The following is a 16,625-nucleotide window of genomic DNA, read 5'->3' on the forward strand; positions in this document are numbered from 1 at the left end:
TATGTTTAATATTATTTAATTCCAAAAGGCACAATAAGTATGCGCTCAAGGAACGTACGTTACGAATATTATTCGCCATAGACTTAATTACAACATATGTAATTTGACAATAAATAACACTGGTATAATCGATAGCGAGTAAAATCAAGGGTTGTATATACGAGCTCTAGGAGTAATCGCTGTATATATCTGGCAAAAAGTCGCCGAGATTATTTTTATAAAGTTAACTACTACTAGGAAGGACTTAGCATAATATGCCGCGGTATGTACAAACATATGTAAAATTTTTTTTACAAGAACTTATAGTCTATATCTATTAAAGGAATATATATTCGATTGCGATACATTCGCGGGTGTTATTCTTCGATCAGACGAATAGTAAAAAAGTTTATTTCTATATAATAACTAATAATAACTAATTTTCTAATCATTGTGACGTATATGTGCGATACTAGCTATAATATCTATATTTTTCTTTATAATATACACATATATAGTTGTGCATAAATGTCGTTATGAAACTCGAGTGATTTATATTTGAATAAAGCCACTATATTTTTATAAATATAAAAAAATTTAAATAAAATAAATATTTTCTTATTTTTTAACTCATCCTGCATATTTTAGATATCCTATATACTTTATATATTTTTATATATCTTCATTGTTTATCTCTACATAGATTTTTTTGTCTATCTTTTTATTTGAGCTTTTGCAAATATATGTACGTATTAAAAAAACTATAATAAAATAAGTCTTAGAAAGATTATCGGATAGTGATGCTTGAATGAATATCATCTATACTGCCTTTCATGCAAAGAATAGTATAATATTGCGCATTACATACAATATAGTAAAATTGAAGACATGTTTCTCTCAACGTTACCGAATATGCGCGAACAATTATGAATTGGAATCGAGAATTAAAAATACTTTTCTATCGGAGTCTTTGATGCTCTACCTGAACATTTTCGGTGAACTTTCTTAATTGTACAGCTATTCAGTCAGAATGAACAGCGGATGCTGAATTAACCCTTTCCAGCATACTTTATAATCCTATGATAACAATTCTTTAAATTATACTCAAGTGTAGTAACATGTGATTGCATAATTGTTTACATTTGCTACGTAACAAATGGCACACTCTTACATACAAGTCACTTATTTCGAAAGCGGCATGCGAGTCTAGATCTAAAAAATTTTTCATAATCGTCACTTTGAAAATAAGAGGCTCATATATTTTATATACATATTTCAACGTTTCATCTATTATTCATTCGAGAATACAGGAACATAAAAAGAAGCAATTCTCAAGGAACTGTCGACTGATGCCGGAAAGGGTTAAATATATGTATTATGTGAATTTATTTATACAAAAAATATGATGTGCTATCTGTCATCTGGCGACACTACTTTATACAAGAATGCTATTAAGTGGACCCTTGATTAATGAGAAACATATTCCGTATAAAAATATTTCGCAAGAGAAATCCACTCATGTTATACATGTATATCAATAAATAATTGCATCTGTCGATCGTCAACTAGTACGCAGTTAGTCGGTGATTAATCTTAAAATATTAATTAATTTGTGATGTGTTGGCGAGAACGCGGTGGTGACATGCGATCGACAAACGTATAGTCGCATTCGCGAGGGGATATTAAGAAGCAAGGAATAATTGTTCACGGATCTTTTAAGTGTAACAAGTGTGAAAAAATGTCATGGTTACGCGAACGTTGTCACTCGTAAAAAGTTGGGTCTTATTTATTCAAATGCGTTAGCTTTTTCTCGAACAAGAATTATTATTCGACAAGAAATAAAAGAAAACAAAGGATAAAGAACGATGCATCCCTTGCATCTCGAGAATCAGTCTTAAAGATGCATTGAGCAGAAAAACGACGGAACTGCTGGATGGATGAAGGATGCATTGACGTCGATCGTCTCTTCGGTTTCGCGAAATACACATCTACGAGAAGCCATTTTTCTTTTTTTTTTCTTTTTTATATCCTTTGGATATTTGCCTGCGATAATGAATAGTGTCGGTCATCTATGTCTACGACCGGTCAGATGATGCGATTAAATTTCACAATGGAAATCAGTCTCAAAACTGGATCCAGTAAATTAGTTTCGCCGTGATAGCTAGCTGTCTCGATTATTATATATGTTCTATTATATATTACATATTTCCATAGAGATCGGTATATTTATTTCTCTGTCGATATACAGGGTGATTCAAAACAACTTGATGTCCTTAAAATGACATATTCCTGAGTGAATTCTGAGACGATTTTTCCTTTTACAAAATTTTGTCTGAAGCTTAGTTTCTGAGTTATAATTAAAAATAGTTAGTTATTTACGAGCCGAGTACAACGGGCAAGCAGAGACAATGCAACGCGTCATGAAATAAATGACTCTTTTAGACAGTTAACAATATCATACAATAATAATAATTATTATTGTACAATATTATTATACAATATCGTTTAAAGTTTATTGAATTATTGTTGCATTCTATACAATATTATACAATATTAATGACCGTAGGGAAGCCATTCGTCCCTGCATGCCCGTTGTATCCGGCTCGCAAATAGCTAACTATTTTCAATTATAACTCAGAAACTAAGATTCAAACAAAATTTTGTAAAACTAAAAATTGCCTTAGAATTCGCTCAAGAACATGTCATTTTAAGGACATCAGGTTGTTTTGAATTACCCTCTATATACAGGGTGGGCCAAATAACCTGTGACAAGCTATTTTCTCCGAAACTATTGGAGATAGGGACTTGAATTTTTTTCACGTTAAATGGCACATGGGGACTGATTACGTGGCGTGTAGGAAAATTTTTTGGGAGGACTTTTAGGGGTAAAAAAAGTGGTACCCCTTATTTTTTAAATGGACCACCCTATATATTTTTGCATATTCTTGTAGCTTATCTCGAGAGCTTTCCAAGACAAATCAATTGGCGTAATTAAAACACATAATTATGTTAAAGTAAAAATGTGTGTGTAACTTGCTAGTCGCAAATTCAGATTTTTTCTTAAAGATAACTATGTGTTTTTTACGTCAATTAATTTGTCTTATTATTCTGTGCATAAAAGTATTAGGGTAAGATAATCGAAAAATGAATATTTTACGAGATATATTGTATTTTATGTCAAAATATTGCAACTTTAAAGCCTTATAACTCGAAAAATATTTAATAAAAAAACATTTTATTATAGTGTTTCGGAAAGCTCTTGAGATATGCTACAAGAATATGCAAAAATATATAGGGTATTCCATTTAAAAAATAAGGAGTACCATTCCTTGTCCCCCTAAAAATTCTTTCAAAAATTTTCCTACGCGCCACGTAATTAGCCCCCATGTGCCATTTAACGTAAAAAAAATTCAGTCTCTATCTCCAATAGTTTCGGAGAAAATAGCCTGTCACAGGTTATTTGGCCCACCCTGTATATATTTGTGTAGTTACTTTTTTTATCAATAGTGATTATTTTTTAATTTAAATTGTTAACAATATTTGGAACATATTCCAAATATTAACAATATTCCATATAAAAATTAATATTGTTTTCAATCCCACTCTCCACTACATACCTCTGTTTCATTACTCGGATTAATTTATTCGAGACAGAGTTTCACTATACGAGTACGCATATTTAGAGACATCATATATTCCCAAACGCACTAGGAATTCTTTTATGAGAGTCAACGTTTTCATTACCATCATAATCATTTAGCTCTATATGCTTTCTGTATATTGACAGAATTCGGAGAATATATACTTGGTTAATTTATTAAAATGCCGTACAAATAACAAGACCAGAAAGCCGATTTGTCTGGGCTTGTTAAAAAAAATCCTTTGGTATGACTTAAGCGATTACATTCGCCGATAAAGGCAAATTCCTTGAAATCGTTCGTGTCAACTCTCTTGTTTTATTCCAGGACATTCAGAATGTTTCTGGATTTTGATGTTGAGCTTGTATAGTTATTTCTTTTTAATAGAACATCACATACTTCGAGGTATCTGACTAGTTTCCAATTTTTTTCACAAAATCATCTACTTATGTCAGAGCACTGATACGTTATCAGTGCTTTTCTTCTCGGGCAGCATGGACGTTCTTTCTTCCATCTGTATGTTCCCAGCGCTACCGTTTCTGCCAGAATCGCAGGTTAATTTTAGCATACCTGGCTGAAGATTGACGTACCTGTGAGCCTGGTCGTTGGAATTTTCTTGGAGCCACATTTGCTTCAAAATCGAGGCTCTCGTAGAGTCCAACAGTGGACTAGAACTATCTTGTTCGCAGGAAATGCCGATCAGTAGAGAATCTAAAGTCTGATCGTCTTCCTGGCCGTTCAAGTCTAGTAGAAGCGGCGTTGGCGAATTCAGGGATTTCGATTCTTGAGTTTGCGAGACTGAACGCTGCGATGGCCACGAAAGTGAGAACTTTCGGTTGTTCTCTGTTAGTTGTATATCAAGTTGCGCGGTGTGTTCCAGCTGCACACTTGACAGAGGCACATCTAGGCATGGTGCGATAATGCGAGGATTCGTCGCCAGAAAATCAACAATCTCCGGCGCCGATGGTCTCTTTGTGTGGTCCACATTCCAACAGGAATACATTAAACTTTCGCTGCAAATATAGAAATATAGAATATAGCAGAAATATAGAAATATATCTATAATAGAATGTAGCAGAATTGCTAAACAAGATATTACAATCGTCAAGGTAACCACTTACAGCTGTATTTTCACTTTCTTCGGCGCGGTAAGACAATTGCCAGCCTTCACGTGCGCGAGCACCTCATTGTTACTCATCCCTTGAAAAGGAAAACTGCCGAAAGTAACAATCTCATAGAGCAATACGCCATAAGACCAGACATCGGATGCCGGCGTGAAGATACCTAATGCTAATGATTCTGGCGACATCCATCTTACTGGTAGCATGCCTGGGCAAAATAAAAATTTGCCAATATATTCTTTTATGAAATTGTAGTGCTGTAAAAACAAAAATGACATACTCTTACCCTTTCGATTAAATTTGTAATAGTCGTTCTCATACATTGGTCTCGTCATACCGAAGTCTCCGAGTTTCACCACTCGCTGGGCATTCACCAGACAATTGCGAGAAGCGACATCTCTGAAAGAAAAAAAAATTAATAAATATGACATCGCTAATATTAGCGTTACGACTACTAATTTGAAAAACTTTCCGTCTACCTGTGAACATATTTTAATTGCGCTAAATAACTAAGCGCTCTAGCAACGTCCAACGCCATGGCGGTTAATTTTTTATTTGAAATCTCGTCGGAGTCTTCGTAGCTCCGATCGTTGACCAAATGTCTTCTGGCCAACAGATAGGTCTTCAAGTCGCCATAAAGCATAAATTCCATTACCGTTAACACAGGTTCGCACTTTATACAAACACCTAATAATTTTATTATGTTCTTGTGCTCGAATCTTTTCATGACCTCGACCTCGCTCAAAAAATCAAGCTTCTCATCAGTCGAACTGCCGACTTTTAAAGTTTTCACGGCAACGGCTAGCCAGCCCTTATCAGGGAAGAAAGCTTCACCACCGTAGACGGTACCGAAAGCTCCCTCTCCGAGTTTTCGATTGATTACTACTCTATCTCGAGGAATTTCCCAGACGTCCAAACTGGAAGTGTCGGTCTGTGATAAATCAATACCCAGGGACTTCATATACTTTTCATGTTGCCGTACTTTTTCGTCGTATCTATAAAAAATAGCAGATATAATTAAATGCGGAAATGCAAGAATACAATAGTGGAGAACATTTATTTTATTCTACATATATGTATGTCTATTACGACTTACGACATAATAAATATAGAGTAACGATTAAAATGAACGTACTTTCGCTTAACCATAATAAAGCCAATGATAAGAATCGCTCCGAGGAGGCCAAAGCCGATAATATTAGCGATTACTATTGCTACTTCGCAAGAGACATCCAGCAGTTCTGCCAATCCAGCTAAAACGCATCTCGGCGGAGGCTCCGAACCATCGTCGGGCATCGTCTCCGATAACCAAACGAAAGCCGATATGTTTAAATCCAATGTACCGCCGATTACTTCATGTTTGGTTTCCGAGGTATTCGGATAAAAATTACCGACAATATGTGTCTCATTATCAATAAACTGTACTATATTAATAATGGAGTATCTCGAGGGCCTCCCTAGAAACTGTATTCTTCCAGATACCTAAGAAAAATGGTTATATTATATATTATATGTATATATTTAGCTATCGTAAAACATCATTTATATACACTATCGTCGCAAAATATTTTAATAACAGACTCTGACAAATCTTAACTGAATTATTTCTTGATGAAAAGTTATCGTCTTATATTTAATTTTATATCGTTATGCAATAAAGTTAATCGATAAATTTGTTGAACCAACCCCATTAAAATCAGTCTCTCCGATAATAGTCGTCAGACGATTGACCGTGTGATCACTGTGAAGATCAAAGACGTAGCTCTCATTTTCATGGATAAGTCGATCCATGGCGTAAGCGTAAGTCCACATAGCATCATAGGCATAACCGGCATAATTAGAGGGTTGTAGCGGAGGATTCTGCATTCGGCACATATTCTCATAACGTTTGCGCCACTCGCGTACTGTAATTCCTTCCTGCATTATGCTGTCGTCGCGAGCGAAGTACGCATGTGACAGACCGAGATGTCCGTTTATAGCCGTCATCATCTCGCTCGTAGTGCAGGGTACTTTCTCGCCCTCTCGATTGTAATAATCGGTATCATACCATTGTTGCTGAAGCCAAAGCGGAAGAAACCAGACGTAGCCCTTTGATAAAAAAAATTAAATCATTGAAATTGTTGTATCTTTAATTTGGTTTTTGCAATTTATTCGTAAATAATGAGATGTAATATAATTATTACCTGAACAGCTGTCATCTCTAATTTATATGCTTCGCACATGACCTGACGAGCCACCTCCCCATACACATCTGCGATAATAATTCTTGCTCGATTTTTTTTCAAATCTTGTAGATACTGAAAATTAATATGTAAAATTATCCATTACAATTTATAGAGATTCATATGTTTTCGTATATTATTAAAAATATTAAAATTAATTTTACGATTTGTACAAGTATTATGTTGTTTTTAAACATAAATTAAAAATTAATTAAAACCAACTTTTTTCTATGAATATATTATATTAACATATTGCGTAATATTTCTCATAAACTAAACATACATTCGTCATGACATCGGGTTCTCGTTCTCTTGGAAACTTGACGTTCGCTACAAAAACGATGCCGTTATCTCTGAGCATGTCTTGCATATAAGATATGTACTCGGTGTACTTTTGTCCGTCTTCCGTTAAAGAAGCCACTCGATGCCAATTCAATTTCTGCAAGAGCTGCAGGTAAACGTATTTGTATTGCTTATTCTCGCCAATAGTCCTGAAGAAGTACGGATATTTGTCGCGATCGTCGAAACTAGATCCCTCGGCACTGTAGCTGATAATCACTGTTTTATAATGTTTTGACACTCCGACTAATGGCTCCACAGTTTCCGAGCAAGCCGGCCCCAATACACCGACCAGCTTCTGATAATGATTGTGTACAATGTAATCGATAAAGGATTTCATTACCATATCCGACTTACATTGGCCATCGTTGGCCAGCAAGGTCAGGTTGTAATCTCTCAGTAGACTATTGTTAACGTTGATAATGTCTTTCGCCATTTTAGCGGCGATCACGATCGACTTAGCCATGTATGAGTTGCCAGTCATGGGAAATATTCCGCCGACAAATAAGGTATTCTTATCATCGTTGCTGGGTTTCCATTCCGTTAATGTATAATTCAGATTCTCTCTCAACCAATCGCAGGCGATCTGTTCGTCCGAGATGTTGCTCGCTGCCAATGTACGTCGCGCGATCAAATTTTCGTACATTTCTTGGCTAAATTTCGCGCGACTGATCGTCTGAAAAGCAATTTTCGCGATCAATTCCAATCTATCCCACACTAGCTTTGTTAGTCTATTCGACTCATAGGCACAGCCGATCGAACCCTTTTTCGCTCCGCAACGTGGAAAATCTATCGTTGTAAATTCTTTCTCATTCGGGATTACACTGCTCGGTGAATAGTGCAAAATCACCAGCGATCTGAAAGAAATTTTTATGAGACACAAGATATCTCAATTGTTATTCATTGGTATCGACTGTTTTCGACAAGTATAAATTTTACATACATTTTACAAAATCATACCTATTCTCGGTGGAAGCCGACGAGTTCCGCGCATTTTGCATGTACTCCCTGGTCAAGTTCTTGGTCAAGGTTCTGAGATTCGGACCCACCCACGCCACTTTGACGAAGAGCTTCATCTGATCGATATGCTTCTTCACAAAGAGCGTGATGTCCGGGTATTCGGCCAGCAGCAGCGCGCATTTCGGCGTCCTCTGCTGTTGTTCTTGGTTTTGACAGTGTTCCGGCACGTACATTCCGTGCTGGCAAAAGGTTTCGCGACAATAGTAATCTCTGGTATCCGGATTCATCGTGGAATTCTTGATGATCGGCAGATATGCCTCGTCAATGGCGAATCTGTTGGCAGTCTCTAATCTGGAAAAAACTAGCCAGCTCTCATCGAGTCTCGCTAACGCCTCCGGAACGAACCAGCCGAAGTATCCCGGTGGCGCTATCGAGCCACATTCCTTCACGTTGTATTTATTCAACAGCGGCGACGTGTCCTGCTGCGGCGGAATCCACACTTCCATGTTCACCATCGTTTCTGGAACTCTGTTAGCGAAAAGAAAATGTTAATCGTCCGATTTAAATGCGCGTATATTTTTCTGCTGATTGTGAGTTCAAAGATCGCGAAGACGCGAGTTTATTTAATAGCTACTCGTTCGATTCAATGCTCTGACATTTATGTAGCTAATGTATAGAAGAATATTAGAAATACATCATTATTAATAATTTATATAATCTGTTCATTGTGTATTGCAATAAATAGGGATTAATTTTAAATACTTGCATTTTTGCTTGTAGCAGAATATTAATAATGAATTATATGTTACACGCGAATTATTAATAAATAATTTGCATATCTCGCAATAGTTGGATATATCAGCAATCGAAATATCTCATATGTCGAAACAGGTACACCGATTTAAAGTTGCACAGAATTAAATATTATTAAATAATTGAGAAATAATGCGCGGCAAACTTAATATAACCATTAAATAATAAAATATAAATATAATAACACTAATATAAAATAAATATTATAACTATTAATATAAATATTATTAAATGATCAAGAAACATATGAGAAACTAATGTAAGTATTGATACATTCTGATTATTTGTCGCAGAAAGCGCCGAGACGAAATATGATCGCTCGGCGAAGAAGATGCAAAGCATATTTGCAATCAACATGATAGTAGATATTCTCGATTGTTAATCTAGTGTCGCAAATACGTGTAATATGAGATGATATTTCTTATGTGCGTTAATTGAATATACATATCAAAATTATAAATTCTATCCACTTTATGCAAACATATTAGAAATTCAATATTTTATTACAATTCAATATTATTATTTAATGTTATTTATAAACTCGTTGAGAAGCAAATGATAAAAAAAGTTATTATAATTATGTTTGTAAAACGAAAATAAAAATAGAAAATAAAATAAAGAATTCAAGAAGTCAAAGAGATCAGAATCATAATCGCGTAAAACAGCATTAACGATCGCTTGTTCATTTGTGTTCAATTGTATCATTTTACATATTGTTTTACATTTTGTGATCGTTGTACGTTGGTTTTTCGGATAGCCTCTCGAAGACTTCGGATGCGTTGAATTTGTCATCCTTATTGATAATGCCGATGCCGGTGTAACCCAGTACTTCGGTCAAAAAAATTTTCATGATCTCTGACGTCAATCGTTGCGTGATTCTTCTCGATACTTCGAACTGGATGTTCAAGAAGTGACCTTCATGATGAATCACTCTCTTTGGATTAACTTCTGTAAATCATAAAGAAATTTTCCTCAAAAAAAGTTTCTTCATTTTAATTTCTTTTTTTTTTTTGTAAACTTATATACGATAAAAAGATTTAAATTAATACATCGTAAATTAAATAATTAATTTAGAATTAAATTAGAATTAAAGTAATCGCAACAATTAGAAGCTCTGTGAAAGACTTTGTAATTTGAACGTATATAATAAATAATGATAAAAAATTGTTATTTGACAATTGGAAAAAACGAGTTGAGAACCGCCGCTAACGTAGAAATGCAAGGTCGTTCTATCACTCGATCTGAGCAATGTAAACATCTGAGAAAAACATGTAGCCGGTGGAAGAACGTTTCCGGCCATTGCCAATCTGCGCGATGACTATATTTAAAAGCTCGATAATAAGCGAGTAAACTATACGTGGCACGGTTACATTAACTCGCACGGAATGCGAATTCAGCTCTTCATTAGCCCGTCGCGAAGTTTAAAGCGATATATCTAATTATTCATCAGAAACGACGAGTGATGAATTCGTCTACGGATGAATTAATTGGACGCGATTCAATTAATGTCCAGACCGCGCCTCATTATCGCGCCAATTAGCGATTATTCCACGTGGCGCCGTTTTTCCGATGACGAATCAATGATATCAGCATCTTCGGAGCTGACAAATGCACCGTAATTGAGCCAGAACGATCGGCTGACGATAATGACCGGTGATTTACCTTCTAACATCGTCAGACAGCGGTCCGAGTCTGCGATCTTCAGCACGGCCACGAAGACCAGCAGGCCTACTAAGGATCCGGGTCTCAGCATCGTGACCTTCTCATCCTGCAACAAACAAGATGATCGGTGTTCTATTGAGACTGCTCGTTAGAAATAGATTAATTTAGTCGTAAAATCGATTCATAGAGTAATAAAACGGTTTTTCTAGAGGTAATCGCATTATTCCGAGTTGAATGTTAAACGAGTTGGACTCCATGAGAAAAAAATAGAAAATGGTAATGCATTAATCAATCATTCTTGAATCCTGTTCTTCCATCAAAACATAATTTTTTTTTTAAATATTTACACATCTATAGTCGTTATCGATGTTATTTTAAAACCAGATAAGTTTATATAATTATCTTTAAGGAATTTTGTTTTAAGAAGCAAACAAAACACATTAATTTATCGCAATAGCCAAGTGTATATGTACGCATAGACATAATAATTTGAAATTTTCCCTCGATTATGTATATTCCTTCACTATCAACAATTTCTTGCCGCTTTACTTGAAACGTGTTTATTTCATTTATATCAGAAATAAGTGACAAACATTGTTGCAAGTGCAGCAAATATATGCATGACCAGATAAATAAAGTTTTTTATTATCGCGGATATCAAATCGCAAAATAATATCATGTTTTGCTGAATCAACCGACATATATAAATAACATTCACGCGTGACATTACGCTTAGAGAGTGTCACACAAGTGCATACTGATCCAATGCACGTGACTTAGATAACTGTGTGAGTAATTCAGTCTATAAAATGCGATATATTTCATGAAGCGTCAAGTAAAAAAGAAAGTTTTTCTCTTGTATAGTCCTCGTGAACTTGCAGTGACCATATAATTTGAATCAAGATTAAAACTTATTGTTAGATTCGTATGGAAATATATAATTCATGAGATTCAAAGTCTCATCCATCAACCCAATCTCTCTATATATTTATTTCACTTTCATCTTCAATACTCGATACGATTCGAACACGTTTTCTCACTCTAGTTTTATTCTAATTACACTGCGATATTATTTCGCGCACGTTCTGTCGCACTTATTACTTTTTTTTTGCATTTATTACGCATGTCTATTTGCATGATAAGCGATATCGCTCTGTTATCAGGACAAGGTGATGTAGGGCGATAGGGTCGCAAGGGGATCGTTACGAAGGTAACGAACGTGTTCAGCCAGCGGGATACCAGTGTACTGATCTTATCTTTCCATGGGGATCAAAAGGAGGTACTTTTACCGTCACGATAGTACACTGGACGGTGCGAAAAGCGAGTCACAGGAACTTCCGGTTTCTACGAGCGTTAGCTAAGCAACGAGAAGGAATATCATCAGAATTTATTCGGTACTATACCGAATAAACGATTGTCTAATGGCGCTGATCCGCGCGATGACTTGCGATTTAAACACATTCGACCTGAATAAATTAGCAGAATTTGATAAATCTAAAGAGTGACTCGTTTTATATAAGATTTTCTTATCAGTACAACGCGGATAGATATGAATAAATTTATCTAGAAAACAATCACATATGATGACAGAATCGACCTAATATCTAAACTTTTCTTCATCTTTTCTTATCATCGATTGTAATGATCAGAACTTTGTTTAAAACTAATTTTAATGCATAGAACTCTTGCAGAACTGTCGAGAACTGTCGTTAGAATTGCCGAAAATCATCAGCACGATACATTTATACTAAGTGTCGTAATACGCAATTAAAACAAAAATTGTTTAAAAGTTAATTGGTGAAATATTGATCTGAAATTGTATATATATATATATGTGACTCTCAATTAGAACTATCGGGAACTCTTGTAAAAAATGAGAATTTTCAATTCGTTTTAGTTCTTTAGAGAGGAGAGTGTCGTACTAAATTCGCGAAGTTAGCACGGCATTTTTCAATTTTTATTTTTTAATGTAATGAATGAGGAACTTAGTGACGATAGTTCTACCCGAGTTCTATGCAGTTTAATCATTTTCAAAAATTGTTCCGTCTTATAAACATTTCTTAAAGCAATTTTAACTTGTGCCGTCAGCACGACACTTAATCAAAAAATATCATACTACATAACTATTTCCGATATTACTGACAATAGATCTAAATTGTACTGCTCGAGGCTTTAAAAAAGATTTTAGCTTTGACTTGAACAAATTTCGTGCGCGTCGTATATTTTACATTAAATAATTCTTAAATTAATGATCGAATCATATTCGACAATTTTTTTTAAATCTTACAATATTATATTATATAACAATATGAAATAATATATATATATATATATATAATATTAATATCACTTATTATCAATGCGTAATGAGAGGCTTAGTGGGAAAAAGTTTTAATCAGATATTTTATTTGAAAATAATTTAATATCGTTTGAAGATTTAATAACATGTTAAAAATCAATAAAATGTTGACAATAAGTATTATGTTTCCTTAATATAAAATATAAGATGTGGTGTAATTTTTGTTTTTTTATTTGCAATATTCCTCTTTCTTTTAAGATCGTCGTATTCATACCAATAATTTCCACATCGCGCGTATGTGACATAATGACCGTCATCTTTGCTGCCAGATGAGTTTATATAATTAATGACACCGACTAAAATATATGTTTGACAATTTAATGTAATGGTTGTTGCAATACTTTCAATAGTATGTATTATCGTTTCATCGCGTTTGGTGTATCGGGCATCGGTAAAGATTGTTGTATCTATAAATAAGTGTGGTCCGTATTCAATATTTTCTGTGGCGATAGATGAACATTTTCTACATGTTATTTTAATCGTCGAAGTGTCGATTGCTTCTTGCATATATTGCAATCCTTTATATAGAAGTGGATCTACATTAATATTTAATTCTACTATTTGTCTTGTTTGTAAATAACCACAAGGACAAGTAATAGTTACTCGACAACTTGGTATATTAGCAAATAAATAATTGATTAAATTTACGACATTGCATTTAGCGTTTAACTTAGAAATTGTACTTCTGTACATAGTTACACTGTCGTTAAAAAGCGGAAGCTCTATCAATATTTTTGCTCTTTCGCTATAATGATTTTTTGTTATTTTACCGCTATACAATATTGATGTGACTAAATTAATTGTACGATTATTCGTTGTTTCTATTTTCTTTTTATAACTTTTTATAGTTGCAATGCTGTTTGCGATTAGATGAAATATTGCATCAAATGAACAAGTTTGAGAAATTGTAAAAACTTTTCCATCAATTATAACGCTTTTGCATACATTACCATTCCGCATGAGTGATATGTTTTGGTTTCTCGCTAATTTAATGTAATCCCATTCCGGGCATTTGTCTAAATATGAAGGTTTATATTGTTTTTTCACAGCAGAACATTGTTCTTCCTTTGATGATTTACAAACAAGACCTCGCGAATTTTCGTACGTATTACAATTTAGTTGATCCTGTTTATCAACAGTGTCATCACTCACTATGCTGCTTTCATTAACATTTTGTATATAAATATCTTCTCCTATATCGTAGTTAATTGCATCAGAAGAAAAACAATTTTCTACGAAATTTTCTATTTCGATGGAACTTGCAGAAGAATAATTGTGCGTTACGTTGTTCAGTTGTTCGCAATCTATACTTGAAACATCTTTTTGATACGATGCTAATTTTATTCTACCGTCGATGTAGTCCAAATGTTCGTGTACAAATATATCGGCACTCATTGGTAATTGGCCTTTAAACGCACGATTTTTTAGCTCTGCAAATTCTGCCTCAACAGAAGTAGAAGTAGAAATTTCTGTAGCTATTTGAAAATGCGATTGCATTACACCGCTCCAAAGCGCCAAGTATGGTATGAGACGGATTTTTAAGACTTGAGCAAAATTAGGATGATAGCAAGCATTTATTGTTGTTCCCTCTGTGCAATTAACTATTATTTGTTGAGCATTATCGTATATGTTGGTACTCCATTGAACCCAGTCGGAAGCATCTTGAACATCCACTTCTTGCAGATCATATATGTCATTGTAATTAAGATTTTCGTTTGTTTCGTCATTTGAAATCTCTGGCACTGATACGCATTTTATTATATTATTCAGATATTGTAAACGCGACTCAGATGGCAATTCCTCTCCATTTTTATTAAAACCAACATATTCGCTTAATGCCACAACAATGATAGCTTCAAAAAATAAACGCAATTCTTCAAGAGAAGTCATTTTGTATGCTTGACATAGGGAACGTAAATAAAATTGTCGCACTAATTTATTTTTTTGTTTAAAACATTTCCATCTTGATATCATGGATACAAAATGACTTACATCTAATCTTATAAAACAGGACGGAAGTGTATTATTAAAATAATGTAAGATATTAAAACAATTCTTCAAATAATTTCGTAAGTCAATGCATTTTGCAAATACTTGTGCCACAGCGATTAAAGTTGCCCAACTAAAATCACAAACAACCATACGCGGAGGCTCGTTTCCTGCAGATATTATTTTTTGCAAAAAGTATGCAATTTGCATTGCTTTATGATCCGCTGATACCATCTGAAAGACTGGAATACTTCCATCGTCATTTACAAACATACACTGATATAAAAAAACTGGCGGCTCACAATTAGAATTTCGTTTTATGATACTTCCAGTAGCATCGATTGTCATAAAACCTGTTAGATTTTTCTTGCTCCTACTTCTATACAATAATTGTTGTTCAATGCTCCAATAGATACAAAAAAATTCTAATAGTCCAATATTGTGTATAGCTCCATAATATTTGCCCTGTTTTGCGCTCTGTAAAAGATTTAGACTTGGATTTATAAATAAAAAACCGTGACGTTCTCTTAATGCTTGTTCTTTGACTTTTCGTATCGCAGCAGCGTTAGGTATTATTGAGAGTTCAATATTGTCAAAATTCGTAAGACGTTTAGCCTCCTGTCTGCGAAATGTTACAGCGTCTAATTTTTTATCTATTAAAGTGCTAATAACAGTCTGTCGGCGTAAACCTTTCGGTCGTTTATTCTTGTTAGAATGCTTTTCTTCTATTATATTATCCGCTCTGAAATGAATTTTTACATCGACATTATCGCGCGGTTGATGTATAATTTTACCTTTTATTTTGGCATTGCAATCTTTGCAAATACCACTGAAATTAAAATAATTTTTTGCGGAACTAGATGGACAGACTCTCTGGTTTTTAAACACTATTGTGCAATTAAATTTTTGTTGTTGCCATGCTTTTTCAGCTATAATTTCAGTCCAGCCACTTTGAAGCATGTGTTTATAGTGTCTTCCGTACAGTTTTCGTATAGGCACAATTGTTTTCCATTGCTCACTTGGTATAATCAATACAAATTCTTTGACAAGTGTATTCATTGAAGTATTAGTTATAATGCTCTCATTGAATGAAAGTGATACGTCAGCAGAGATCTCTGTATTTTCCATGTCAATATTGAAAGCTTTCAAAATTTTATCTTTAAACTTATTGCTGTTTTCATTAATTATAACATATATGTGTTTTGATGTTATATTATTCCGAGTTCCTTTATTTTTTTTGAAATTATTTGATATATTTCCGCCGATGGTGGATAAGATCTGCCATTATTTTGTATTGTCCGAAAGTCTGCATTTATCAAGATTTAAAAATAAATATATGTAATTAAAAAATAAATATATGTATAAGTAGTCGCGACATTTTTTTGTATTATACTTAAATCCTAAATTAAAAACTAAAAATTTCGTGTATAATCTTTGATTTAAAATTGATTTTAATCAAATTAAATCACCAAAAAGAAAACAATTATTTGTTTTACTCAATATATTCTTAATATACTATATACAAAATAAATAAGATTATGAT

General features: G+C 34.0%; 1 protein-coding gene across 4 annotated transcripts in view; it reads right to left on the minus strand.

Annotated features, from left to right (window-relative positions):
• Positions 1–16,625, minus strand: part of LOC140671548 (uncharacterized) — a 40,818-nt gene continuing 24,193 nt past the window's right edge. For 3 of the 4 annotated variants that reach the window (XM_072902911.1, XM_072902921.1, XM_072902930.1), the window contains exons 2-11: positions 10,735–10,840; positions 9,795–10,020; positions 8,260–8,787; positions 7,244–8,156; positions 6,922–7,035; positions 6,425–6,826; positions 5,874–6,220; positions 5,218–5,733; positions 4,739–5,137; positions 1–4,630 (exon numbers count right to left, since the gene is read on the minus strand). In XM_072902911.1, coding sequence (XP_072759012.1) covers positions 4,069–4,630; positions 4,739–5,137; positions 5,218–5,733; positions 5,874–6,220; positions 6,425–6,826; positions 6,922–7,035; positions 7,244–8,156; positions 8,260–8,787; positions 9,795–10,020; positions 10,735–10,825 — 4,098 coding nt within the window. In that variant the 5' untranslated portion in view covers positions 10,826–10,840 and the 3' untranslated portion in view covers positions 1–4,068. The remainder of the gene's footprint in view (positions 4,631–4,738; positions 5,138–5,217; positions 5,734–5,873; positions 6,221–6,424; positions 6,827–6,921; positions 7,036–7,243; positions 8,157–8,259; positions 8,788–9,794; positions 10,021–10,734; positions 10,841–16,625) is intronic. The other variant, XM_072902937.1, reaches the window with a different exon arrangement.

Source organism: Anoplolepis gracilipes, chromosome 1, assembly GCF_047496725.1.
Source record: "Anoplolepis gracilipes chromosome 1, ASM4749672v1, whole genome shotgun sequence".
Classification (NCBI taxonomy): Eukaryota; Metazoa; Arthropoda; class Insecta; order Hymenoptera; family Formicidae; genus Anoplolepis; species Anoplolepis gracilipes.